This window comes from Equus quagga, chromosome 5 (genome assembly GCF_021613505.1).
Source record: "Equus quagga isolate Etosha38 chromosome 5, UCLA_HA_Equagga_1.0, whole genome shotgun sequence".
Lineage (NCBI taxonomy): Eukaryota > Metazoa > Chordata > Mammalia > Perissodactyla > Equidae > Equus > Equus quagga.
The window spans coordinates 59,219,666-59,247,019 of NC_060271.1; the positions used below are offsets into that span (position 1 = coordinate 59,219,666).

At 41.3% G+C, this 27,354-nt stretch overlaps 1 protein-coding gene across 7 annotated transcripts in view; it reads right to left on the reverse strand.

Moving 5' to 3' along the window:
* The window catches only part of VWA3B (von Willebrand factor A domain containing 3B), a 189,442-nt gene that overhangs the window by 111,242 nt on the left and 50,846 nt on the right, over nt 1-27,354 (reverse strand). For all 7 annotated transcript variants that reach the window (XM_046660379.1, XM_046660380.1, XM_046660378.1 and 4 more), the window contains exons 9-10: nt 7,768-7,970; nt 910-1,064 (exon numbers count right to left, since the gene is read on the reverse strand). In XM_046660379.1, coding sequence (XP_046516335.1) covers nt 910-1,064; nt 7,768-7,970 — 358 coding nt within the window. The remainder of the gene's footprint in view (nt 1-909; nt 1,065-7,767; nt 7,971-27,354) is intronic.

Sequence of the window (27,354 nt, forward strand, 5' to 3'; positions counted from 1 at the left end):
GAGTTTGCGGTTTTAGAAAAGAAAACATAGATGGAGGAGCTCTCATTTTCAAGTGGCTTCTGCAGGCTGGGTACCAGCCTAAACTTATTATATTTAGCATCTAATCTAATCCAGAGAACTCATTTATAAATGGCATTATTATTCCCATTTTATAAACAGGGAAACCAAAGTACAAAGACATTAACTAACTTGCCTGGGGTCACAAACAAGTGGCAGAGCTGGGATTAGAATCCAGCTCTATCTGCCCTCAGAGCCCATGTAGCCAAATGGACTTGGTTTTCTCGGTCTAAAGCTGTCCCTGGCATCCAGGAGATGAAAGCATTAAGGTAGATTAGCCCCTTGGGACTGACATCGATGTCGCAGTATTAGTACACCAGTCTTGTGAGCATTACAAGGTTTTAAGAACAAGCAGGGTTGAGAGGGATCACATGAAGTTATTTTTAACTGATTTCTAAAATATACATACGTACATAAATATATACGTGTGTGTGTGTGTGTGTGTATATATATATATATATATAATTCCATTGTATTTAAATGTTTTACAACATTGTAACAGTTGCCTTGAAATGTAATATTCAAGAGTACAGAGGACAGGTGTAATACAGTGTGCAACATACCTGTGGCCCACAAAAAATGGCATTCCTTAGCCTCCTACAGTGATGTACAACCAACATGATAACTACGTCTTTGTTTGCTGTTTTTAAGAGTCTGCGCTGGCATCAAGGCAGCTTGCAATCCAAATCTAAACATCCTCCTTTGTAAATAAGGCCACCAGCAAACCAACAGGTGGCAGCCTTGACTTAACAATGTTTATTGACCATTTCCTGGTTGAGCTTGACCAAGAGATCAAGTAGATTTGAATTTCAAGAGACTAGACCACGCATACCCTCCTGTAAATACACCAACCTCCTCTGGATGCAGGCCAGGACTGCATGAACTCTCTCACTGTACCATGTGCACTTCTCCTTGGTAATGCAGACGTGGACCAAACTCCCGTCCTTCCAGGGAGCATGGACAAACCTGCTGCAGTATTTTGCATGGATTGTCTTCTTGTTGGTCTCCTAAGGAAAGGACAAAGGACAGAAGCCACTCAGAAACCATTCAAGGAACAAAAGTCTCCAGATGGCACCTCCATCTCTGCCTTATTTATACAGCTCTTAGCACTCATTCTCACCATAAAATCACTCAACTGCTGGTTCAACCAAACATGTACTGGGCCTGCTCCAAATGAAACGCTGTGCTAAATGTCACGAACGATGTCAGGAAGACGTGCAATCCCATCTGTGCCCCAGAGAAGCAATGTTTCCAGCAGGCAGACATTGTACTCACACTCAGACACAGACACACACACATACAAACATAGGAAGTTAGCAATGCAGAGACCTGGACACCCACTACCCGGTGCTGAGTTGAGATAGTAACAACTGGGCAAGTTCTGGCAGAGAAGAAAGAGCTCACAGTGGACTAGAGAGTCAGGGAGAATATCTAGGGGAGGTGGGACCTGAGACTCACACAAAACATCTTTCCATTGTTACTGCAGTGGAGTAGCCCCAGTGAAGCAGCCAAGAACCCCATTCCACATCTAGTGCCCCCTACTGGGACATACAGAACTGGCCCAAGGACAAGGGCTTCCCACAAAGAGCTTTCATAAGGTCTGTCAATGTCTATTACTCATCCAACCATTTTACAAATTTATCAAGCACTACTCTATGCCAAGCACTCTCTTAGGCATCAGGAATACAATCCATAAACAAAACCAAAATTCCCACCTCCACGGGGCTCACAGTACAGGGGAAGAGCCAGGTAATAAACAAATAATTATACAGCAGGTCAGATCATGACAAATGCTATGCAGAAAAGTAAAGCAAGGAAGGAGAATAAAGAGTGCTGAGAGAGGGGTCAGGACGGGGACAAGTTAAAACCAAACAGGCAAAGCCTCAAAGAGAAGGTGAAATATCAGCAAAGACATGCAGGAACAAAGAGTGTGGCCATATGGAGGCCTGAGGGATGTTTGAGGACGCAGAGGACACAGCAAGTGCAAGAGCCTTGGGGCAAGAGTTTGACTAGCATGTTTGTAGAATTTTAGAAAGGCCGGTGTAGCCGAAATACAGTAACCAAGGAAAAGAGGGAGAGGAACTGCAGAACATGAAGAGGAGCGCCAGGAAGCAGATTCTGTAAAGCGTGCTGGCCGATAGAAATGACTCTGGCTTTTCCTCCAAGTGAAAAAGGAACCATGCAAGGGCCTTCACATGAGAAGTGACACAATTTATAGTTTTAAGTTTTATTTACAGTTTTAAAGTTTGATTTCAAAAACTATATCATTTTAAAAGATGACTCTGGTTACTCTGTTGAGAATAGACTGTAGATGATCAAAGGAAGAAGCAGGGAGTCAAGAGGTCAGTTAGGCATGAACAAAGGGTACTGGCAGAAATGGTAAGAAGTGGTCAGATTCTGAATTATAGATATATTATGCAGTTGGAACTGACAGGATTTAAGGAGAGGTCAGATGTAGGTATGAGAGAAAAGAGAGGAACCAGGAATGACTCTAAAGTTTTCAGCCCAGGGAACTAAAAAAGATGGAATTGCAATAAATTGATAGGATGACTACGGGAGGGCAATCTTGAAGAAGAAAATCTGGATTTAGTGACTAATATGTTAGGTTCAAGACCCCTATTAGACAGTCTAGTAACGTGGCAACTTTTCAGGTGGGCATCAGCAAAGGACTCAAGGCTAGAGATTTAAATTTGGAAGTCTCCAGTGTGCCCACAGTATCACAAGCCAAGGGACTGGACGAGATCACCTAGAGAATGGGCGCAGATAGAGAAGACATCCGAGGACTGTGCCTTGAGGCCCTTCTGCATTTAGAGGTTGGGGACATGGGAAGGAGTAACAAAGAAGACTGAGAAAGAACAGCAGTGAGGTAGGAGAAAAAACAAGACAGAGCATTTTCTGTAAGCAAAAGAATTTCAAGGAAGTAACCATCTATATAAAATGTCGATAATAAGTCAAGTAAGAAAGAGACTGAGAATTGACCCAGATTTAACAATTCAGGCATCACCGGAAAGAGTGAGTTTTGATGGAGAGAGGGCCTTTGCCTGGTTGGAGTGCATTCAAGAGAGCATGAGAGAACTGTGAAGGGGGAGAAAGGGAGTGAATAAAACTCTTGAGGAGTTGAATTCTAAGGACGAGCAGAGGAATGAGGCAAATGAGGAAGAGCCAGATGTGAATACGGGGGTCAAAATACAGTATTTCTAAGATGGGAGAAATAATAACACCATGTTTGTATGCTGATGGGAAAGATCTAGAAATGAGGGCAATATTGATGTATAGAACAGAAAGGACGAGAAATGAGTGAATGAGGAGATAGAGATCCGTGCACACACAGAGGGGTTGCCTTCAGACATAAGCGAGAACAATGTGGCCATCCTAGAAGAAATAAGGGACACACAGGCGCAGATGCTGGGGGATTTGTATACGTGCAAGCAGATGTTCATGGACATTCACTTCACTGTGCAACGAACTGGGAAGCAAAGCCACCTGAGGAGAGTGAGCATGGAGGAGAAGGTATTTGAAGTTTGAGGACAAAGGACAAGGTAGACACCTTGGAGAATGAGAGTCTGAGTAGATCAGAAAAGCACAGTAGGATTGCTGGGCAACACAAAACATCCACCTGATACAGGTTATAAATTTAAAGCGAAAACAGGCATCGTGGCTGTGTGTTTTTCTCCTCTACTGTGATCAAACACACAGTTGCAAGGCAGAAAAGGCAGAAAGTTGGATTTACCCAGCGTTGAGGTTTTGCCAGATGAGTGCAATAGTCTAAGAGAGGGGGAAAGTAGTTGAGGATGTATGAGAGGGACAAAGGGATAGAGAAGACCGAGAAAAGGTGGTGGAAACAACAAATCGTATATCCCAATGGGGTTGAAAGATCGGTGGAATTAAGGCAGTAGAGGAAATGACCTAAAAAAAAGTGGTCAGAGTGGGACCTCTGGAACTGATTATGTGGGTTATGATTACACAGTTATTTGTAATGAAAAGATCAAGAGTATACCTATGAGGCAGGCCCAGTGGTGTAGTGGTTAAGTTTGCACGCTCCGTGTTGATGGCCTAGGGTTTTGCCAGTTCAGATTCTGGGCGCGGACCTAGCACCACTCATCAAACCATGCTGAGGCGGCGTCCCACATAGAAGAACTAGAAGGACCTAAAACTAGAATATACAACTATGCAATGGGGCTTTGGGGAGAAAAAAAACCAGGAATATTGGCAACAGATGCTAGCTCTTGGCCAATCTTCATCACTAAAAAAGCATAAACAAACAAAAAAAGAGTATGCCTATGGCAGAAGTGATAGAGATGGAGTGGAGGAGGAAGTCATTAAAGGAGAGGAAGTCAGAGAAATGAAAGGTTAGGGTATGGGAAGGGTCATCCACATGGGATTGACATCACTAAGAATTGAAACAGTTGGAGCCAGTGAGAACAAGCCAGAAGCTATAATCTTCAAAGATTGGTGGAGATGACCTAAGCCTCAGTAGGTGACACCTACAGGAGGTGTAGCAGGTGGTACATTCTGATGACATACGAAGAGGGAGGGAGAATGACCAAGGAGCAGCAAAGAGGAGCTAGGGGGACCCCACCTGCCTCCTGGCCCACAGGACAACGTGGCAGAAACAAGGGTCTTCAAGAGAGAGAATCCAGAAACGCAGGTGACGGGAATATTTCAGAGCACTGGAGGCTATAGGGGGTTTGTTGATGACTTCTATTTCCAGAGGTCATGGTGGAGGGATTTTAGGAGTCAGGGAAGAATGGAGGATGCTCAGACAAGGAATGTCAGAGCCACACAGGGATGAGAATTCAGAGGTCCAGTGGTGACTGATCTGCTTGGAGGCTTGGAGGGCATGAGGAGATCAGTCCTCCAAAGCAGGCAGAGGGGAACCACATCTCCACTGCAGTGCAATGAAGGAAGGAGAAAGCGTCCTCTCTCTGATCCTTGCCACACTCCTGGCGATGTCACACAAGAGAGTCCTCCCTACTCTCAATCCCATCATACGGCGTTTCCCATCTGTGCCTTACGCACTCCCAAATAGAGACACACCAGATGGTAAGTTACACAAATACAGGTGTCAGGCAGCAGAGTGTCAGGATGGGAAAAGCACAGTGTGAGAGCCCAGCAGGTCTGAGTCCCAATCCTTCCTCCACTCACCATGAGATGGCAGGTGAGCTGCCTAACCTCTCAGAGGCCCTATGACTTCATTTTCTCATGTGCAAAATGAGAGCATAAATATTCACCGTGTACGTAAAGCATATAGGCATTCCATAAATGCTCATTTCTGACTTAGATAATGTTTGTCATAAAGTAAAGAAAGCAAGTAACATCTATTGGGCATCTCCTAAGTGTGCTCAGACATGCGTTTTATAATTTGGACTTTACACCACCCATTTTACAGAAATGGAGAGTGAGACTCAAAGAGGTTAAATTATTTGCTCAACATCTCATAATTAGTAACTGGTGGAAGTAGCATTTACACCCAGGCCTTCTCGCTCCAAAGCCAGTGCACTTCCCACTGCACCACACTGCCTGTACACAGTGAAGACTCAATAAATATCTGTCAGAGGAATAAGTGGTGGGACTAGAGTGGGTTGCTGAACACCAATGGCTGGCTTGTGCATGAGCAGCATAAGCAACCATGAATGCCATGTGATTTCAGGGGCGCCCCAAAACATCAAGTTACTAGGCTTTGCCCAAAATTCCCTAATTTGAAATGCATTTGTGTCTCCTCCTCCACAGGCATCTTAGAAATGCTACATAGCAAGGCCTTGTCGTTCACTTATCTCTCAGTACAAACGAGTTCCCTGGATCTGTACCTACAAACTGGTTTTTACGGTTAAGTTTAGGGGGTCCTGCCAGTGGGAGTCTGGGGGAACCCCAAATAATCAACTTATTTCATAGCCTCAGTGTCTCCCTACCTTACACACATCACAATTTCAGGTGTGAATCCAGTTTCGGATATGTAGCCCCAAATACTAAAAATAAAATTGTCCCTTTTTCATCAACATTTGTGAGAGAGGATAGCTGTACTGTATACTTCTCAACTTTTACTATGTTATTACTTGTTAGCACAAGAAATTTGAAGTAAAAGTCTCCATTTACAAGCCAAATTTTTCAAACCGTCCCTGTAAAATTTCATTTAAAATTGTCAAGAAAGAACAAGGAGAAAATCAGCGTCAAAAATAGACCTGCGCACTCCACGCGGACAGGAGCTTGCAGTGAACTATGTTCAAATGAACAGGGATTAATATTTGTAAATGTCCAGGGCTTCATATATTTGAAGAATGAAAACTTAGTTACGTATGATTTCCTGAACTAATAACATTACTGAATAATGCCTACAAAATCAGAAAACTGTGCTGGGGGAGGAGCCCACAAATGCGATTTCTCTGCACTCAGCAATTACTCCACATCCCAGTACATAAGCCAGGAAACAAGTCTTGCATCAATTCTGTTTCTAATTCAATTTTTATATTTTCCTCCTTGCAGTTCATTGTAAACACCCAAGAGTAAGAGGGCAAAAACACAACATCGCATGGCTAATGTAGCCCCAAAGGAAAGACCCTTCCTGGGGGACGTGTGGAGCCCAGTGGCCAGATGGCCCGAGAGGAGGCGTCAAAGAGACTGGGCTTTCCCCTCTGTAGGAGTGACAGACGTCTCAGTGATGATCCTGACATTGAACCAGAGCCTTAGCCAGTACGTAAAGTGACAGTGAATGACATCGCCTCTCCTAGCAGGCTTTGTTGGGCCATTCCCGGCACATCTGCTCTGTTGCTTGCATTGTAGCCTTCGCTTCTCACTGTGTATCTGGGCCTTTACTATCTTCTGAAAGAGCTTCCCTTCAGTTTTACAAAATCAGAATATTCATTTTATCCCTACTTTTTGTTTCACATTGTGACACTTTTTAGTCTTTCCATAATTCTAAACTTTTGACAGTCTTCCGGGGCCTGTTCTGCACCTCGGTGTTTTTCTCAGTGTGGCCTCTGGACCAGCAGCTTCTGCATCATCTGGAGATCGTTATAAGTGCAAATTCTTGGGCCCCACCTCAGACTCACTGACTCACGCATGCTAAAGCTCAGGAGCCCCTGCCATAGCTCATTACTCTTCCATCATGAGCCAGAGTTGGGCGCTTTGAGAAGCTGTACTCCTTTCAGACCCATTGACACAACGGAACTACAGGTTTCAAAAGTTTTCAATGTGCACCCTTCCAGTGCTACACCCCCTTAGAGAATCTGATTTTATGTTTACTGGGAATCCACTAAATGCTGGCTGGTAGTCACCAGAATAACGTATCTTTAAGATCATGACAATGCAAGAGGACCACAGAAATGCCTGCTTCAGGCATAGTCACCAGAAATTTCTCTTCTATTCAATATGAGGGAACAAAGGGCTTCTCTTTTGACATAATGTTGAATAATTCTGAGACTCATAATGCCTTGAATTTCTACAAGCCCAGCTCCTGGCTTATGTATAATTATTGTTTAATTTGCTTATATCCAGAAACCATTCCCAGACTTGATCTCCACGCCCAAAAGTACCACTCAGAGAAGTGTAAGGTGGGAAGCAGAGGGGCATCCTTCTTCATGGAAACCAAAGATGGTTTCCCTGCATGCTGCCTTTCACACCTGGGCCTGCCCTGGGCTCTGGTCTGAGGGAAGCCTTACCCCCCAAGGCACCAAAGGAAGGCCAGAGCCCTGCGCAGGGGTTCACTTCACTTACCGCACTAGTCTGCACGGACTCGTTCTCCGGTTTGGCTTTTATATCAACAACTCCGTCAGCGTGGCGGAAGGCGCAGTCAGCAAGGACATCATAAAATGACAGCCTCTGGGCTTTCAAGCCATGTTTCTGGAGCCACTTCTTAGAGTCCCAAGTGACTTCTGGATTTGACTCGTTCTCAACAGAGGTTGCTCCAGATTCTGTTTCTGGAATCACAGTTCATCAGCCATTCATATTACACAATCCATTCATATTTCACCCTCAACTTAATATTTACCAAGCTGGAACACGTTCTTTGTTAGATCACATTCATTTCAGGAAGCATGCTTTCCAAAGCAGGACTGGCAAAGAATTAGTTCACAAGACGGGAAGGCAGCAAATGCCACACTTCATCTCACTTCCTCCTCTACCTGAGTTGACTGGCCCATGCAGAGGTGGGGATGGCCAACAGACCAAAGCTGTGCGTCAGGAGAGCATTAATTTGGGGTCAGAACCTCTGGGTTCAAGTTCTGACTCCACCACTTACTAGCTTGGGCAAGCTGTTCAAACTTGGGTGAGTTACTCCACTTAACCTCTCTGAGCTTCAGCAGAATTCTTCACCTACACATGGAAGATAACACCTGCTTGGCCTTCCTAAGTGTGTTGAAGTGATTCAATGAGAAAAGTCATGTCAAAGTGCTTTGTAACGAGGTGGGAAGAGAAGTAGGGGCATGTAGCCTGCATTGAGGTGGAAGTCAGTCAACCCGAGAAGGCTGGCAGGCTGCCTCCCAGGAGCTCCCCTGTTAACTTGGTGAATTTATCCTGATTCAGAGCCCGGCCCTCAACTCTGCAGGCTCAGAAACCTCATATGTCAGCTCAGGCACTTGGAGCTATATCAATGACAACTCAGGTCACAGGTTAAAGTATAACCCAGGAGGCCAATTGCCCAAATATCCCCAGCTTTAGGCACATTGCCTTAGTGTTTTCCAAAGGTTATCTGTACTCTTTGAGTGGGAGGAGGTGTTATGTTACCTGTGCAGAACACCATATTAGCCAGCTTATCATACAAGCAGGAAAGTCTTTATCTAGGTGGCTCAAAACCCCTACTGCCACCTAAGGGAGACTGGGGTATCTGGAGGTGGGCACAGAGGAGCGGGTGAGCAAATCTGAAGGTAAGGAGGTGGCACTGGGGTCTGGAGGTGGCTTCCACTGGCCCAGGAGAGCTCTCTGTGCATCTCTCCTCCCAACTCCATGTTCAGTGGTAGCACATTGGTAGGGAGAAATTGACCATGCTGGGAGTATCTACAGAATCTGGAAACCAGCAGATGCTATAAATCAGAGCTTTTTTATTGCAGAGAGTGGATTGGTAAACATTTATCTGCGTGCCACTAGAAGGAAGGCAGAAAGGACCCTAGGCCCTTTCCTACAGCAGAGCACTAGGAGGACAGGGAGGGGGTGCTGGGCAGAGAGGAGGTTTTTTATAACGTGTTCTGCCGCATAGTAGGTCCAGCAGCCTTCAGAGTTTATTTCCGCTTAGATCAGTGGCTCCCAACCCTGTGCACTGAAATCCTCTGAGGAGTTTTAAAAAATACTGATGCCCTGGGGCTGGCCTGGTTGCATAGTGCTTAAGTACACAAGCTCTGCTTCGGCGGCCTGGAGTTCACAGGTTTGGATCCCAGGCGCTGACCTAACACTACTCATCAAGCCACCTGTGGCAGCATCCCACATGAAACAGAGGAAGATTGGCACAGACGTTAGGTTAGGGCCAATCTTCCTCACACACACACACACAAAATACTGATGCCTGAGCCCCACCCATGAGATTCTGTTTTAATTGGTCTGGACACTGGGACTTTTCCAAGCTCCCTGGGTGACTATACTGGGCAGCCAAGCTTTGCAACGAGGGTAAGACAGAAAGAGCTCTCTAAATTATGATTTGCTGACCCATCAGTTATGCTTCCTCCAGACACAGACTCAAGTTAAATTATACTTTTCATTAAAAAGCAGCACTCACTATTAAGGAAACAAAAATACTAGCCATTACTATATTTAAGGGGATATATAGAATAAAATTTGAAGAAATAAAACACTTCAGAGTCAATTGTTTCTCAAAAATACAAAAAGGATCATGTCCTCAAATTTCAATAGAACACCGTTTAAATAATGCACTCTGAAACCTACTGGAGCTGGAACTTCTCAAAGAAGCTTGTTTTTGGCTTTTGAACTTTAAACCAATCTGGCATCAAAAGCCCCTTAGGGCACCATCCCCAGGGCCAGCAGTTGGTTTCTCCATGATTCACAAAGTGTCTTCTCGCCCTGCACAGGAAGCTCAAATCAGAGGTTTCCCAGAGCTTCTGATCCCCCAGGTTCTCCTGCCTCACAGGGAAATGGCAAAAAGAGAACGAAGCCCTTTCTGTCAGTGGGGTCAGCCTCCTTGGAGAAACTCTTCGGGTGACTATTTTCCCTCAATTATGGTTACTTACATTTAAGCCTTTGTCTCCTCTTTAGTCCTACTTCATTCTCCTCCCTTCTTTCTGATTAATAGGTGTAGTCGGAAACAAAATTTTCATTCAATTATTTCCATAGCAACACACACTATCGTACACTTCTGCTCTGTTTTGGTCTGCCTTCTTTTAAAGAGACAAGAGCCATTTAGCAATTATAAATTCAAGCTTGCCATAAAGAATGTCTTTAAAACAGATCAAACCAATTCTAACAAGGGATTTTAAAGAGCCAGAAACTAACTGTTGACTCCTTCTAGCTGAAAAGGGGGTTGGGAAGAAGACCCCAAAGCACCTCTCATTTCCTAAGGAGAGAAGGGGCAGCCAGGCTGCATGAACAAAGAGCCTAGGTGCTCCGGAGCTGAAAAAGGAGAGAGAGGGGGAATCCTTTCACTGTCAGTGCTAATTACACCAATTAGTGGCTGAACCTCATTTTCTCTGGGGCGGGGGGTGGTGAAGAAGGTCATCATAAGTTCATTAAAGTCACTTACTGTGGGGTCCTTTCCATTCTCCTGCAGTTATCTTAATTAAAAGTGTCACGTCAATTCTCACCTACAGAGCCTAGGGTAATACCTTCATTTATCATAGAGACATGAGCTCATGGTTCACCCTGTTTACACTGCTTTCCTAGCCCATCTGACAGATCGTAAAGATTTCCTCTCAGTTACAGGCAGGAGAAGCACATGGCAGATCACTTCTGTGCCACAGCATTAACTTTCCCAGTCCTCTGTGTCCTACTTTTCAACCTCGGAACATGTTTTAGTGAGTACCATCTACTGGCCAACACTTCTGAAACATCACCGCTATAGCCAGGGCCACAGCGAAAAGACAAATTGGGCACAGTTTATGAAAGCCCACTCTTCCTCTCAAGGTGCAGCGCCCTAGTGGCTCACAGCCGTCAGGATTTGTCACCACATAACTTCCCCCCACATGGCAACTTAATCTTTTGTGTCAACTTGGCTGGGCAACGGTATCCAGATATTTGGTCAAAAATTACTCTAGATGTTCCTGTGAAGGTACTTTTAAGGCAAGATTAACATTTAAATCAGTAGACTTTCAATAAAGCAGATTACTCTTCATATCTAGTTGGCCTCATCCATTCAGTTGAAGGTCTTAATAGAAAAAAGACTGATGTCCCAAGGAGGAGAGAATTCTGACAGCAGACTGCCTTCGGACCTGAACTGCAACACCAGCTCTTCCCTGGGTCTCCAGCCTGCCAGACTGCCCTGCAGATTTTGGACTCGACAGCATCCAGAGTCTTGTGAGCCAATTCCTTAAATCTCTCTGTCTCTCTCTGTACACACACACATACATATACACACATTCTATGAGTTCTGTATCTCTGAAGAACCCTAATACGCCCACCCTTCTCTACTGAAAGTTACTTGTCCAGCACCTCATTGCTGCCAGGCCAGGTCCATGTGCCTTTCAAGGGAACCGTCAGCTAATGTATAAACTAGAGCTCCAGATCTGGAACCAACCTCAGAGAGCATCAAGTTCAATGTTTCCCACGCTGTGTTCCACAAACACTACTTCTATTGCATGTCAGTGGCTGTTACTCAGAAAGAGGGTTCCTTAGCAAAAAGTTTGAGAAGCTTGAAAATAAACAGTTTCAACAGGTTCTCTGTCATAGGAATTGACAGTGGGGTTCACCATGAGCAGAGGCATAAATAGCATTTCCTAAAGTTATTTAATCCCAGGCCCTTTTTGCATAGAACATTTTGGAGGGCTTATATTTGATAGACCACAGTTTGGGACACACTGTCCAACATTCCTGCTCTCACAGGTGTCATGAGACACTAAATCAACCCTTGGCTGCCACATGGGAAGTGGCATGGGAAAGGAGGCTGTGAATTAGTGGGGAAAAAAAGGTTGAGAAGAAGCTGGAAGTGATGTCTGACAGAAAGAAAGATGGAAAGGGGGAGGGAGGAAAGAGGGAAAGGAAGGAAGTGAGATGGGTGAGATTTCAGACACGTGAGCCAGCTCAGCAGACAGCAGCTGTCAGGGCCGAGGCTTCTCTGAGAGTGAAGTGATGAAGCTCGCCTGGGTCTGGGCTCCAGGACACAGGTGCCAACAGCGTGGCTTGAGAGAGGAGCCTGCTTCTGGGCAGTTATACACTTGTTCACTGTACTCACTGACTGACTGATGTTCTTTCTTCATCTAAACTTGTTAAAGCACCAAGTCTGAGCAAGCTTGCCCAGCACTGCAGGGGAGGCAGGGAGGGGATGGGGGGCAGAAAATGGTACCCACCAATATTCTGCGAAACTGACTCGCTGGGCAGATTGGGGTACATGTGCTTGGAGTACCCAGGGGTTACACACACAAAGGCTGAGGAACCAGGAGATGCAGTGACGTGCCTGAGGTCACATCTCTCCTATGTGACCAAGTCCAAATGGGCTGTTCTAGAGTCTGACCAGACTTGGGGAAGATGATTAGAGTGTGCAACCATTAAGTTTGTAGGAGAATGGGAAAGAATCCTGACGAATTCTAGGCCCTTTCTCCCCTGGAATATCATGAAATGGTTTTTACTTCTCCCTGGTAATGCTTTTAAAAATAAAAGTAAAATCTCTCTTGAAAAGAAAGTTTCCATGGCTTACCCAACTTGTTGATAAACCAGTGGAAAAATGACTCCAAACCTGAGTGTCCCTAATTCCTATAATCCTCATGGACTGAAAGTGAGAGGAAAAGGAAATTTAAAAAAATAAAGAGGTTGGGGCCGGCCTGGTCGTGTAGTGGTTAAGTTCACATGCTCTGCTCCGGCAGCCCAGGGTTTGCAGGTTCAGATCCTGGGTCCAGACCCATGCACTGCTCATCGTGCCATGCTGTGGCGGCATCCCACATACAAGGGAGAGGATGATTGCCACAGATGTTAGCTCAGCGACAATCTTCCTCAAGCAAAAAGAGGAAGATTGGCAACAGATGATAGCTCAGGGCCAATCTTCCTCACTAAAAATACATAAATACATAAATACATAAATAAATAAATAAAGAGGCAAAAAAGAAGCAGGCATAAAAATAAAGAATAAAAAGCACCAATAATGGGCAGGACCTACACAAGGAGCAAATGCCCTCTCAAAGACATCGTTCTACATTTCCCGCATTTTCTCTTCTGCCTCCTCATTCTGAAGGAAGGAAGCCAAAAAGATTACATTACACGTAGGCTGTGGATGAGGCAGCGGTAGGAGGAATGTTTGGACTACAACACCTGCAACCGGCTACTGAGAAGTTAGAGCAATAGTCAGTTTAGGGACAGACCTGCATGAAGGCTGAGAAGAAACCACTTGTGGAGCACAGACTCCAAGAGGAGAATTTTGAAAGCCACATTTTAATGTGTCCACATCTAAAACGGCATTTAAAATAAACTGAAAATAGTTAAGGATCAGTGATGTAGGTAACAAATTGTACCCTAGGCAACTATTTCTTTAAAAATAGCACGACATGGCAAGATAAACACAGAGCAATTCAAGATGCTTGGTATAAAGTAGAAAAATCAAGATTAAGAAATAAGAAAAGGATTAATGGAGTTTGGGAACGTTAGATTAAGAACCTGAAATTCATGTGGTAGCGACGATGGGAACTCTGAAACAGAGTGGGAATCCTGGAATTAAACCAAGACTGCAATCTGGATCTGCTTCCTTTGGGAAATTAAAATATTTGCCACTTTTTTTCATCTTGTGTCACCATTGCCAAGGTATTTTTTTTATTTTTATTCATAATATTTCCTGTATTCTTTAAAAAATTTTTGTTGAGATATAATTCACAAACTATAAAATTCACCCTTTTAAATCATACGATTCAGTGGTTTTTAGTTTATTTACACAGTTGTGCAACCATCACCACTATTGAATTCCAGCACATTTTCATCACCCCCAAAAAGAAACCCTATACTCATTAGAAGTCACTCTCTATTTCCCCTTTCCTCTTCCCCTCATGAATTTACTCTATGGATTTGCTTATTCTGGACATTTCCTGTAAATTGAATCATAGAAATTATAGCCTTTTGTTGCTAGCCTCTTTCATTTAGCATAATATTTTCAAAGTTAACCTATGTTGTAACATGTATCAGTACCAAACAACTTATTACGGCTGCATAATATTCTGTTGTATATAAATACCACATTTTGTTTATCCATTCATCAGTTAATGGATATTTAGGTTGTTTCTACTTTTTTGGCTATTACGATGCTGCTATGAACATTCACATACAAGTTTTCGTGAGAACATATGTTTTAAGTATATACCTAGGAATGGAACTGTTGGGTCATATGCTAGCTCTATGTTCAACATGTGAAGAATTGCCAGACTATTTTCAAAGGGGCTGCACCATTTTACGCTCCCATGAGCAATGTATAAAGGTTCCAGTTTCTCCATACCTTGCCAACACTTCCGTCTTTTTTATTATAGCCATCCCGGGTGTGAAGCAATATTTCATTGTGGTTTTCATTTACATTTCTCTAATAACATGTTGAACATCTTTTCATGTGCTTATTGGCCATTTGTATACCTTCTTTGGAGAGATTATTCAAATCCTTTGTCCATTTTTCAGTTGGGTTATTGGTCTTTTTCTTGTTGAATTGTAAAAAGCTCTTTATATCTCCTGGATACTAGAGCCTTATCAGATATGATTTGCAAATATTTTCTCCCATTCTGTGGGTTGTCTTTTACTTTCTCATTAGTGTTCATGAAGCACAAAAGTTTTAAATTTTTATGAAAACCAATTTATCCATTTTTTCTTTGGCTGCCTGTGCTTCAGCTGTCGTAGCTAAGAAACCATCACCTAATCCAAGGTCACAAATATTTACACCTAGGTTTTCTTCTAAAGTTTTTATAATTTTAGCTCTTAGACTAAGGTTTCTAACCCATTTTGAGTTAAATTTTTGTATACAGCGTGAGGTAGGAGTTCAATTACATTCTTTTGTATGTGGATATCCAGCTGTCCCAGCACCATTTGTTGAAAAGGCTGTTCTTCCCCTCATTGAATTGCTTTGGCACCCTTGTCGAAAATCAATTGACAATAAATGGATGGGTTTATTTCTGGGCCCTCAATTCTATTCCATTGATCCGTATGTCTATCTTTATGCCAGTACTTCACTGTGTTTGTTACTGTAGCTTTACAAGAAATTTTGAAAATACTGTGTCTTTCAACTTTGTTCTTCTTTTTCAAGACTATTTTTGTCTATTCCAGGTCCCTTGCATTTCCATATGAATTAAGGATCAGCCTGTCAATTTCTGCAAAAAAAAAAAAAAGCCAGCTGGGGTTTTGATAAGGATTGTATTGAATCTGTAGATCAATTTGGGGAGTATAGCTATAAGTCTTATAAGTATATTAATATACTTATAAGTATATTAAGTTTCTAAATCCTTAAACATGGATATCTTTCCATTTATTTAGGGCTTATTAATTTCTTTCAATTATGTTTTGCAAGTTTTTCCATGTAAAAATCTTACACTTCTTTTATTAAATTTATTCCAAAGCTTTTTATTGTTTTTGATCCTATTGTAAATGGAATTGCTTTCTTAATTTTATTTTCAAATTGTTCATTGCTAGTGTAGAGAAATACAATTGGTTTTTGTACATTGATCTTCTATCCTGCAAGCATGCTGAACTTGTTTATTAGCTGTAAGAGTTTGTCAAACTCCTAAGGATTTCTATAGACAAGATAATGTCATCTGCAAATAGAGATAGTTTTATTTCTTCTGTTCCAATCTGGATACATTTATTTTTTTTTATTGCCTAATTCTGTTGGCTAGAAACTCAAGTACAATGTTGAATAGAAGTAGAGAGAGAAGATATCTTTGTCTTGTTCCTGATTTTAGGATAAAGTTTTCACTCTTTTACCATAAGCATGAAATCAGCTGAGTTTTTCATAGATTCTCTTTATTCCTAGTTTGTTGAGTGTGGTCATCATGATAGGGTGCTGGATTTTGTCAAATGCTTTCTCTGCATCCATTGAGATGATCATGTGGTTTTTGTCCTTTACTAACATAGTATATTAGATTGATTTTTTTGTTGAGGAAGATTAACCCTGAGCTAACATCTGCTGCCAATCCTCCTCTTTTTGCTGAGGAAGACTGGCCCTGAGCTAACATGTGCCCATGTTCCTCCACTTTATATTCGAGACACCTGCCACAGCATGGCTTGACAAGCAGTGCCATGTCCGCACCCAGGATCTGAACCAGCGAACCCCAGGCCACTGAAGCAGAACATGCAAACTTAACCACTGCACCACTGGGCCAGCCCCTAGATTAGATTGATTTTTGTGTGTTAAACCAACCTTGCATTCTTGGGGTAAATTCTCCTTCATTGAGTTGTATAATTCCTTTTACATGTTGTTGGATTCAGTTTTGGTAGTATTTTTTTGAAGATCTTGCATCTACATATGAGATATTGGTCTATAGTTTTTTTTTTTTTATTTTGTTTTGTTTTACTTGTGATGTCTTTGTCTGGTTTTGGTGTCAGCACAATACAGGCCTCATAGAATGAATTGGGAAGTGTTCCCTCCTCTTCTATGTTTTGAAAGAATTTGTGAAGGATTAGTGTTAACTCTTCTTTAAATACTCAATAGAAATCACCAGTGAAGTGATCTGGTCCTGGATTTCTCTTTGTTTGGGGGTGAGGTGTTGTTTACCAGTTCTCTTTACTTATGATAGGTATAGTCAGATTTTCTATTTCTTCTTCAGTCAGTTTTGGTTGTTTATATGTTTCCAGGAATTTGACCATTTCATCTAGTTTATCTAGTTTGTTGGCATACAGTTGTTCATAGTATTCATTAATAAATATTTTTACTTCTCTAAGGCCAGCAGTGATGCCCCCTTTTTCATGCCTAACTTTAGTAATATGAATCTTCACTCTTTTTTTTAGTCTAGATAAGGATTTTTCAATTTTGATGATCTTTTAAAAGAACCAACATTTGGTTTCTTTGATTTTCCCTCTTGTTTTTCTATTCTCTATTTCATTTACTTTTTCTCTAATCTTTATTATTTCCTTCCTTCTGCAGGTTTTCAGTTTAGTTTGCCCTTCTTCTAATTTCTTAAGGTGGAAAATTAGTTTATTAATTTGAGATCTTTTTTCTTTTTTTAATATAGGTGTTTACAGCTATAAATTTCCTTGTAAGGACTGCCTTAGCTGCATCCTGTAAGTTTTAACAAATCCCATGTTTTTATTTTCATTCACCTCAAAGTATTTTCTAATTCCCCTTTTGATTTCTTTCGACCATTGGTTATTTAGGAGTATGTTGTTAACATACACGTTTGTCAATTTCCAAATTTTCCTTCTGTTATTGATTTTCAATTTCATCCATTGTGGTTGGAGAACATATCTGTATTATTTCGATCCTTTCATATTTATTGAGACTTGCTTTCTGGCCTAACACATGTTCTCTTCTGGAGAACACTTAGGGTGTATTTGAGAAGAATGTGTGCTCTACTGCTGTTGCATAGAGTATTCTAGAGGTATCTGTTAGGTCTAGTTGGTTTATTGTGGTGTTAGTTTTCTGTTTCCTTATTGATCTTCTGCCTAGTTTATCCCATTCATTATTGAAAGTGGAATACTGAAGTCTTCAACTATTATTGTTGAACTATTTCTCCTTTCATTTTGTCAGTTTTTGCTCCATATGTTTTGGAGGTCTATTGTTAGGTGCATATATGTTCATCATTGTTATACTTTCTTGGCAAATTGACCCTTTTATTATTATCAATGTGCCTCTTTGTAAAAATTTTTGTCTTAAAGTCTATTTTGTCTGAAATTAGTATAGCTGCTCCAGCTCTTTATTATTTGCATATTTTTCTCCATCTTTTACTTTCATCTTATTTGTGTCTTTCAATCTAAAGTGTATCTTTTGTAGACAGTGTACTGTTGGATCATGTTTTTAAAAAAATCCATCCTACCTATTTCTGCTGTTTAATTGAAGTGTAGAATCGATTCTTATGTAATATAATAAATGATATGGTAGGATTTACATGTGCCATTTTGCTATTTGTTTTCTATATGACTTAAATCTTTTTTGTTCCTCTATTCCTCCATTACTGCCTTCTCTTATGTTAAAAAGATATTTTCTAGTATACCATTTTAATTCCCTTGGCATTTCTTTTACTATACTTATTTAAGTTACGTTTTAGTGGCTGGCCTCAGGATTATAATTAATGTCTTAACATCACAATCTAGCTTGGATCAGTACCAAGTTAATTTCAATAGTATACAAAAGCCTTGCACCTAGATAGCTCCATTCCCGCCCCTCTCCTTGTGCTGTTATTCTCATACAAATTATATCTTTATATACTATTTTTCCACCAACACAGATTTATAATTATTGCTATATGCAGTTGTCTTTTAAATCATATAAGAGGAAAAGAGGTGTTACAAATGAAAACTACATTTACGCTGTCTTTTATATTTACCCATGTAGTTATCGTTATTAGTGCTCTTTATTTCTTCATGTGAATTCAAGTCACCCTCTAATATCCTTTCATTTCATCCTGAGGGACTTCCTTTAGTATTTCTTGTTAGGCAGATTTGCTAGCAATGAAATATCTCAGCTTTTGTTTATCTTGAATGTTTTAATTTCTTCTTCCTTTTGATGGATAGTTTTGCCAGATACAGTATTCTTTGGCTGACAGTCTTTTTCTTTCACCACTTTGAAGATTTCATCCCACTATCTCTGGCCTCCATGGTGTCTGATAGAAATCAGCTGTTAATTTTATTGAGGACAACTTGCATGTGATGAGTCAATTCTCTCTTGTTCTTTCAAGATTCTCTTTTTGGGCCTGCTACTTTCTGTTGCAGAAGGTTATTATTATTGATTCAATTTCTTTGATAGACATAGGCCTATTGAGACTGCTTCTTCTTGTGGAAGTTTTGACAGATTGTGTCTTTCAAGGAATTGGTCCATTTCATCTAGATTATCAAATTTGTAGACATAGAGTTGTTCAGAATATTCCTTTATTATCCTTTTAATTCCCACAGGATCTCTAGTGATGTGTCTGCTTTCATTTCTGATATTTGTAATTTGTGTGTTCTTTCTTTTTTTCTTGGTTAGCCTGGCTAGAGGGTTATTGATATTATTGATATTTTCAAAGAACCAGCTTTTATTTTGTTGATTTTCTCTACTAATTTCTTTTGTCAACTTCATTTATTTCTGCTCTAATTTTTATTATTTTTTTCTTCTGTGTACTTTGGATTTAACTTGCTCTTCTTTTTCTAGTTTCCTAAGGTGGAAGCTTATTGATTTTAGATCTATCTTCCTTTCTGATTTATGCATTCAGTGCTATAAATTTCCCTCTAAGCACTGTTTTCACTGCATTCCACAAATTTTGATAAGTTGAATTTGCATTTTCATATACCACAGTCACCTTTTAGTAACATGATTCTAGCTTTAACATTTCATCATACCTTGTATTACATTCCAGTATGCTTCCTAAATTAAATGCATCACATCTACAGAATCCTAATGAACTAATTCTTCTCCCACATTTTGGGGTAAAGTTTTCAGTGAGAGCTTTAACTCTGATTTTTGGAAGTATTACATGCAATTCTTATACAGATGTTTTTCTGTTTGCGTTTTTTGTCTGGAAAATATAGAGCTCGCTACCCATGAGAAAATATCTGTTTGAGTTAAACAAAATCCTCGCCTTCTCACTTGCTGCTTATTAATCAGCTTGTCAATATTCATTTGACTGTAAGGGGCTCTAATGGTGGAAAGCCATGCTGGGAAAATGGCAGTTCTGGGAAGAAATATTATTTTCCCCCTTGCCTTGCCTTAAGTGTGAGCACTTTGACAAGTGTGCCATTTGCTTCTGGCTGCATAAGAAACCAGCAGTGCCCAACCACAGATCTCATCCCGCAGTCCTACTTGAACAAAAAGGGAAGATACTCTTGAGAAGGTAAATATGTACAACTGCTGTGCAAATCAGTCTGTTCTGCCTTCAAACCTGAAGTCATCATGTTGGTAAAATAGTCTTTGTTTAATACAGTGATTGGACATCATTGATACAGAACAGAAAACTCACATGATATGTTCTTCTCTGTGGATATCAGAATCTAAAGAACTTGGGGTCAGAGATTCAGAAACATGGGATTCCCATTTGATGGGCCCATATTTGTCTTTATAGCAAGAATGTTCACTTCACCTCAACAGCATGTCACTCACAGTTATCTGAACTCCAGACCTGCAGAGTCAATTGCCTCCCTCACTTATCTGTTGGGTCTCTCTAAGGGGCTTCAGTCTTAATACTTCCAAACAAAACTCATCATCTTTTCTCCCAAACCCGGTTCTCCTCCAGCATTCCCTCAGCACAATATCCATATAGGAGCTTAGCTCTGACACCTACATCTTCCTCACTCCCAAGCCCTGCTAAGTTCAATATCTGAATTTTCCCTCAGATCTGCCCACTTATCCTTCACATGCTACCACGCTAGACCAAGATGCCATCATGTCTCATCTATACGAACATCTTAACTCTCTTCCCTCATCCTTGCTCGGCCTCTCCTCTCCAATCTGTTTCCCACCCAGTAGCCAAAGTGACTTTTTTTCTAAATGCAAGTCTGATCTTATCATTCCTCTGCTTAAAATCTTCCAATGGCTCCCCAATGGTCTGAAATTAAGGATTGACATCTCATACCATGGGCTCCAGACTGAGCAAGATCCAGTCCTTACCTACCTTTCCAGACTCATCACAGGCCTATTGCTGCCTTGAAATCTGAGCTCCAGCCACATGCATCTTTTCCAATTCTTCTAAAGTGCCATGCTCGTTCCTGCCTCAGGACCTTGGCATGTGCTATTCTTTTGCCTGGCATACATTCTCCCCTTACCCCCAACCCCTTCACCTCATTAACTAGCCTCCTCAATACTCAGATATCAGCTCCAATGTGATTTTCTCAGCAAAGCTTTCCTTGACCACAGAGAATAGCTCAAGAGCTCACATTTTCCTTAGTCATACTACCCCAGTTGGTAATTATACTTCCAAGTGCATCTGATTTTCTACCCTCACTGAGCAAGAAATGGTACAAGGTCCTACTTTATAAGGACCTGTTCCATGTCTGTTTTACTCACTGTTATATTCATTGTCTAGCACAGAGCTACACATAGTAAGCACTCAATAAATGAAAGAATAAATAAGTGGATTAACCTTTTCTTAAGCTGTCATTGCATTCTGATTATATGCCAGCACAATTCTAAGTGTTTTACATGTATTTTCTCTCTTAATTCTCACAACAGCCCCATAAGGTAGATATTATCATTATCATCTCAATTTTGCAAATAAGGAAACTGAGGCACAGATAATAATGTCTTGCTCAGGGTTACACAGGAGTGGGCAGAGCCAGGATTAATATCTTTCTAACTCTAAACATGTGTACTTCACCACCACCCACAACTACAGAGAAATCTGGTTATTTAACAAAATACCAATAAAAATGAGAGTTGTCTCCCTCTCCACTTGTTAAAAAAGAAAAGTGCTCAAAGCTCCTGTAGAGCTCCTGGTTGGAACTGCCTGCAGAGCTTGAATGAGCCTCTAGCCCCTTGTCTTTTGACATTGAGTGTGATATTTTGAACCAACCAAGTATTTGGAATCCAATCTTGGCACGACTACACAACATGATTAGATCAATTATCTCTAGTGAGTCATAAAATGGCTGTGAAGGTTATTCCAAATGAAATGTTTTGAGCTGCTGCATCACCCAAAGAAGTCTCCCTAACTTTGGACAAATTCTTGAACATTTTGTGAGAAAAACCGTCTTCTCATTTGAGAGTCATACCTGGCGCGCGCACACGCACACACACACACATAGAATGCTCAAATGTACCAACACCAACATCTCTGAACAGCTCAGCATCTCAGGAGTGATCCACATCCTCCTTTTTCATTTTACTAACAGCCGTGTTAAGGTATAATTGACATACAATAAACCATACACATTTAAAATGTACTAATTGGTAAGTTTTGACACGTGTATGGTTAGGTTTACGTCTATCATCTTGCTATTTGTTTTCTATTGGCCCTATCTGCCATTGGTTCTCTTTTTTTCTGACAGCTTTTAGATTGAGTATTTTAAGTTCCATTTTATGTCCTTTGTTGGCTTGTTTTGTTACTTAGTGGTTATTTTAAGTTTATAGTATGCATCTTCAATGTATCACAGTCTAATTCAGTTGATATTATACCACTTCATGCATAGAACAAGAACCTTACAATAGTATACTTCCATTTCTCTCCTCCTAGATTTTTTGGGTTTTTTCGCAATGCAGTGGTTTGTTGTTGTTGTTGTTTAATTGTGGTAAAATATACATAACATAAAATTTATCATCTTAACTATTTTTAGGTGTGCAATTCAGTGGCATTAAGTACATTCACATTGTTTTGCAACCATCACCACTATCTAACTCCAGAACTCTTTCAGTAGCCCAAAGGGAAACTCTGTACCCACTAAATAATAACTCCCATTTCCCTCTCCCCCTAGTCCCTGGCAACCACTATTCTACTTTCTGTCTCTATTAATTTGACTGTTCTAGCTACCTCACATGGATGGAATCATATAATATTTGTCATTTTGTGTCTGGTTTATCTCACTTAGCATAATATCTTCAAGGTTTATCCACGTTGTAGCATGCATCAGAATTTCCTTCCTTTTTAAGGCTGAATAATATTCCATTGGTTATAAATAAATACCAATCTATAAATACCATAAATTACCACAAATTAGTATAAATACCACATTTTGTTTATTCAGTCATCAGTTGGTGGATATTTGGGTTGTTCATCTTTCGAACTTTTGAATAATGCTGCTACTTCTCTCCTGGCTTTTATGCTATTGTTGTCACACATTTTACTTATACATACATTATAGATCCCAGAGTACACTGTTATTTTTGCTTAAAAAGTCAATTGTCTTTTAAAGATATCCATATTCCTTTGTATAGATCCATATTTCCATTCATTTTTCCATATAAAAGCTTCATTCTCCTCCCACCTAAAGGATTTCCTCTAACATTTTCTGGAGTGCAGATGTGCTGATAATAAATTCGTTCAACTTTTTATGTCTGAAAATGTCTTTATTTTGCCTTTGTTTTTGAAAGATATTTTCACAGAATATAGAATTCTAGATTGAAAGTTTAAGGTACTGAATGAAAAAAAATAAGATGTTGCTCCACTGTTTTTTCACTTGCAACAAAAAACCTGCGTTATGCTTATCTTTGTTCCTTTGTACGTAACATGTCTTTTTTTTCCCCTCTGGTTGGCTTTAAGATTTCCTCTGTATACTGGTTTTGAACAAATCAATTATGATGTCCCTTGGTACAGTTTCTCTATTTTCTTGTACTTGGCATTCATTGAACTTCTTGAATCTCTGGGTTATAGTTTTCATCAAATTTGGAAATTTCTAAATCTTTATTTCTTCAAATATTTTTCCATTCCCCTTTCTCTCCTCACCTCAGGAGTTCTATGTATGTGTATATTTGGCCACCTGAAGTTGTTCCACAGCTCACTGATGCTATCTTATTTGCTTGCTTTTCATTTGTTTGTTATTTATTATTATTTTTCTTTATGTGTCTCATTTTGGATAGTTTCTATTGCTATGTCTTCAAGTTCACTAATCTTTTTTCCCGCAGTGTCTAATTTGCCATTCATCCCATTCAGCATGTTTTCAGCTAAGATATTTTCTTCCCTAAAAGTTTTCATCTCTAACAGTTCAATATGTATCTTTTTTCGTATCTTCCTTGTCTCTACTTTTTGAACATATGGAACATGTTTATAATAACTGAATGTCTTTTTCTGCCAATTCTAATGTCTATGTCAGTTCCCAGTCAGTTCTGATTGATTATTAAGAGACACATTTCCTGCTTCTTTTCATGCCTAGTAATCTTTGATTGGACACCAGTCATCATGAATTTTACCTTGTTGGATACCAGATATTTCTGTATTCTTATAAATTTTCTTGGGCTTTGTTCTGAGAGGTGGTTAAGTTACCTATAAAGAAATTCTTTCCTTTCATGTCTTGCTTTGATGATTTCTCAGGAGGACCCAGAGCTCAGTTTAAGGCTGGCCATTACTGAGGCAAGACCTTCCCAAGTAGTCTAACCAGTGCCCCATGAGTTGGAAATTTTTCCAGTCAGGCTGGTGAGAACAGGCACTGTTCCTGGCCTTGTGTGAGCTCCAAGCACTTTCTTTCCAATTCTTTCCAATGGATCTTCCCAGCCTTATCTCATTTTCTCACAGAATGAGCTGATCAGTATTGAGCCGAATTCTCAAGGGTGGCTCTCTGCAGATTTCCAGAGTTCTCTCTCTGTGCGCCTCTCTGTTCTCTGGTACTTTGTCCTGTGAAATCTAAAAATCATGGCCTCCCTGGATTCTTAGCTGTCTCACAAACTCAGAAGTTTGCTGTGTTCCACCTCAGATCCTTCTCCCCATACCATGGCCTGGAAATGCTCTCAAAGCATTAAGCAGGGACAATCATAGAGCTCACCTTGGATTTTCCCTGTATCTCAGGAAGCACTGGCCTTCAATGCTTGGTAGCCAGTGTCTTTAAAAACCATTGTTTTATATATTTTTGTCAGTTTTTCCCCCAGGGAATTCTCATGACCTGCTCTTGGTAATTAAAAGAAGTCAAAATTACCAGTGGCCAGAAGGTCTGGCATCACCATCTTCTTATTCCAGGCATCAGGCTGATGGATCAGCCCTGCCAGAAACTTCCCTTGTGGCCCTATGGCTATAGGTGCGAGCTGGCCCCTGAGCTACTGCATCCAGCCCAGGGGTCAAGTGGGGGCTGCTATGCCCAGGAAGCCACATTTTGTCTGACTCACAAGAAGTTTCCACATGCAATGGCATCCCGCCTGACCTCCTCCATTCTGACCCTTCCCCTCTCCAGATGGAAACCAACCTCCTCTGGCCAGCAGAGCTTTGGCAGCCAAACTTAGGGGATGGTCACTGCCTTCACATGAAGCAGACATAGGGTCTTGGGCTGACACAGCATTTGCACCCAAAAACACTGGGCTTTGGGTGGCAACGGGAGCAGGTCAGACACTGTACATGTGGCCTCTGAGGCCAAGACAAGGTTACAAAAGCTTTGATGGGAGTCCAACAGTGGAAAGGTACTGACCAAATTTTCCTTTTTAAATAGAAATGGTACATTTGAAGGATCTTTTGAAAATTCATGCTTGGAGTTATTCTGGTTTCCAGTTTTGGGTGTGTGTGTCTTAGATTGAAACAAAGGGATGATGGTCTACCATTTTATTGATTACAGAGGCCAACAGTGCTTCTGTTTCTTCACTAATAACGTCTAAAAACCTCCTATCAACCCTCAGGACTAACTCTCCCATGCTTAAGTACTCCCTGTCATTAGTCTGCTTGAGGCTCCATCGCAAAATACTATAGACTGTGTGGCTCAAACAACAGCATTTGATTTTATCACAGTTCTGGAGGCTGGCCGTGCACGACCAAGGTGCCCACGGGCTGGGTTTTGGTGCAGCATCTCTTCCTGGCTTGTACACAGCCACCTTCTTGCTGTGAACACACATAGCTTTTCCTCTGTGCCCCCGCAGAGAGAGAGAGGTCTCTGGCATCTCTTCCTCTTCTCATAAGGACACCAGTCCTATCAGGTTAGGGCCCCACCCTTACAATCTCATTTAACCTTAATTATCTCCTTAAACGCGCTGTTTCCAAATACAGTAACATTGGGGGTTAGGGCTTCAATATATGAATTTTGGGGGACACAATTCAGTCCATAACACTCCTCAAAACACACCCCTTAGCAGCAGGCTCACCAGCCTCTTTGCCAGGCCTGGGTGTTTACTTTAATCCAGGTCCCCCTGCTTTATTTTTATTCTCTCAGGAGGACAGAGGACTCTCTGGGTTCTTGACTCTAAGTTTGTACTGAATGGGGTGTCGCTACAAGACAGCAGCCCTTCCAGACAAGCCTGATGAGGCCCCTCCTTGGGAACCCCAGAGAGATGGTCCTGGCATAGCAAGCACAGCTGCTGCTGCCCCAGGACCAAGTCAGGACGCCCACTCACAGGAAAAACTCAGTGTCCCCAGGAACTTACTGTCACACAGGGCAAGCTTGCCCATGACTTCACACTCTTCCTCCTTCCACACATGTCCCCTCCCCCTCTCTGCTCTTCAACTGCATTCTTGTCCCCAGCCAGCATGGCCCCCTTGCTCTCCTCCCAGACTGACACCTCTGTAATACAGGCAGGGTACCAGGAGGCAGGACAGCCCGGCAGAGGTTCCCAAATTTTGCTGCACAATTAGGATCACCTAATGGTGATCTGGGGAGCTTTCAAAAACCCCACTGTCCAGATCGCATCCCTTATAGATTAAGTCAGAACATCTGGGGTGAGAACCAGATATGGGTATTTTTACTGAGGAACTGGTTTTGAATCCAGCTTCATCACTTCTCGCTGTGTGGCCTTGGGCAAGTTACTTAATCCTGAATGGAGATAAGAGTAGTGTCTATTTTATAAGATGGTGGTAAGGATTAAATGAGCTAACGCTTGTGAAGAGCTTAGAACAGTGCCTCACATGTAAGGTGTGTGCTGTGTTAATCACTATTATTACCAGGGGTGCCCTAAATGAAACCAGAGCCCGACAGAGAACAGCCTGCACTAACTCAGGAATCAGAAAGGGGGATCAGTACACAGCTCCCTACCTTTATCAAGTGCCTGCTTGGTGCAAAGCCGGCATTATTTTACTTAATCTTTACAATAATCCCTCAAGACCAATATTACAATTATTTAACAGAAGAATAAACTAAGGCTTAAGAAGATTAATTCAGGTTAATCTAGTGACGGAGTTGGGATTTACACTCCAAACTCAGCCTCCTCTGAATCGTCTGCTCAATGTGGCCTCAACCCTTGGACTTCTGTGTTTGTCTTTGCCTCACCCAATTTTAGCAAAAATCCTAAGTCAGTTTAGCAAGAATCCCCCATCCTCAATATCTGAAAAATTCCTCATACTTCCCGCCCCCCAGGTGGTGTCTGATCACCCCGGCCTGTCTTCAGCGAGGATCCTGTCAAGTGGGTTTAGCCAGAAATCCCCCCGACCCCTGAGGTTCCCTCTTAGTAATTTTCCATCCACCGACGCCTCTCCCGGCTCCCTGGCTCTAAGTCCTGACTTGTCCATGTTG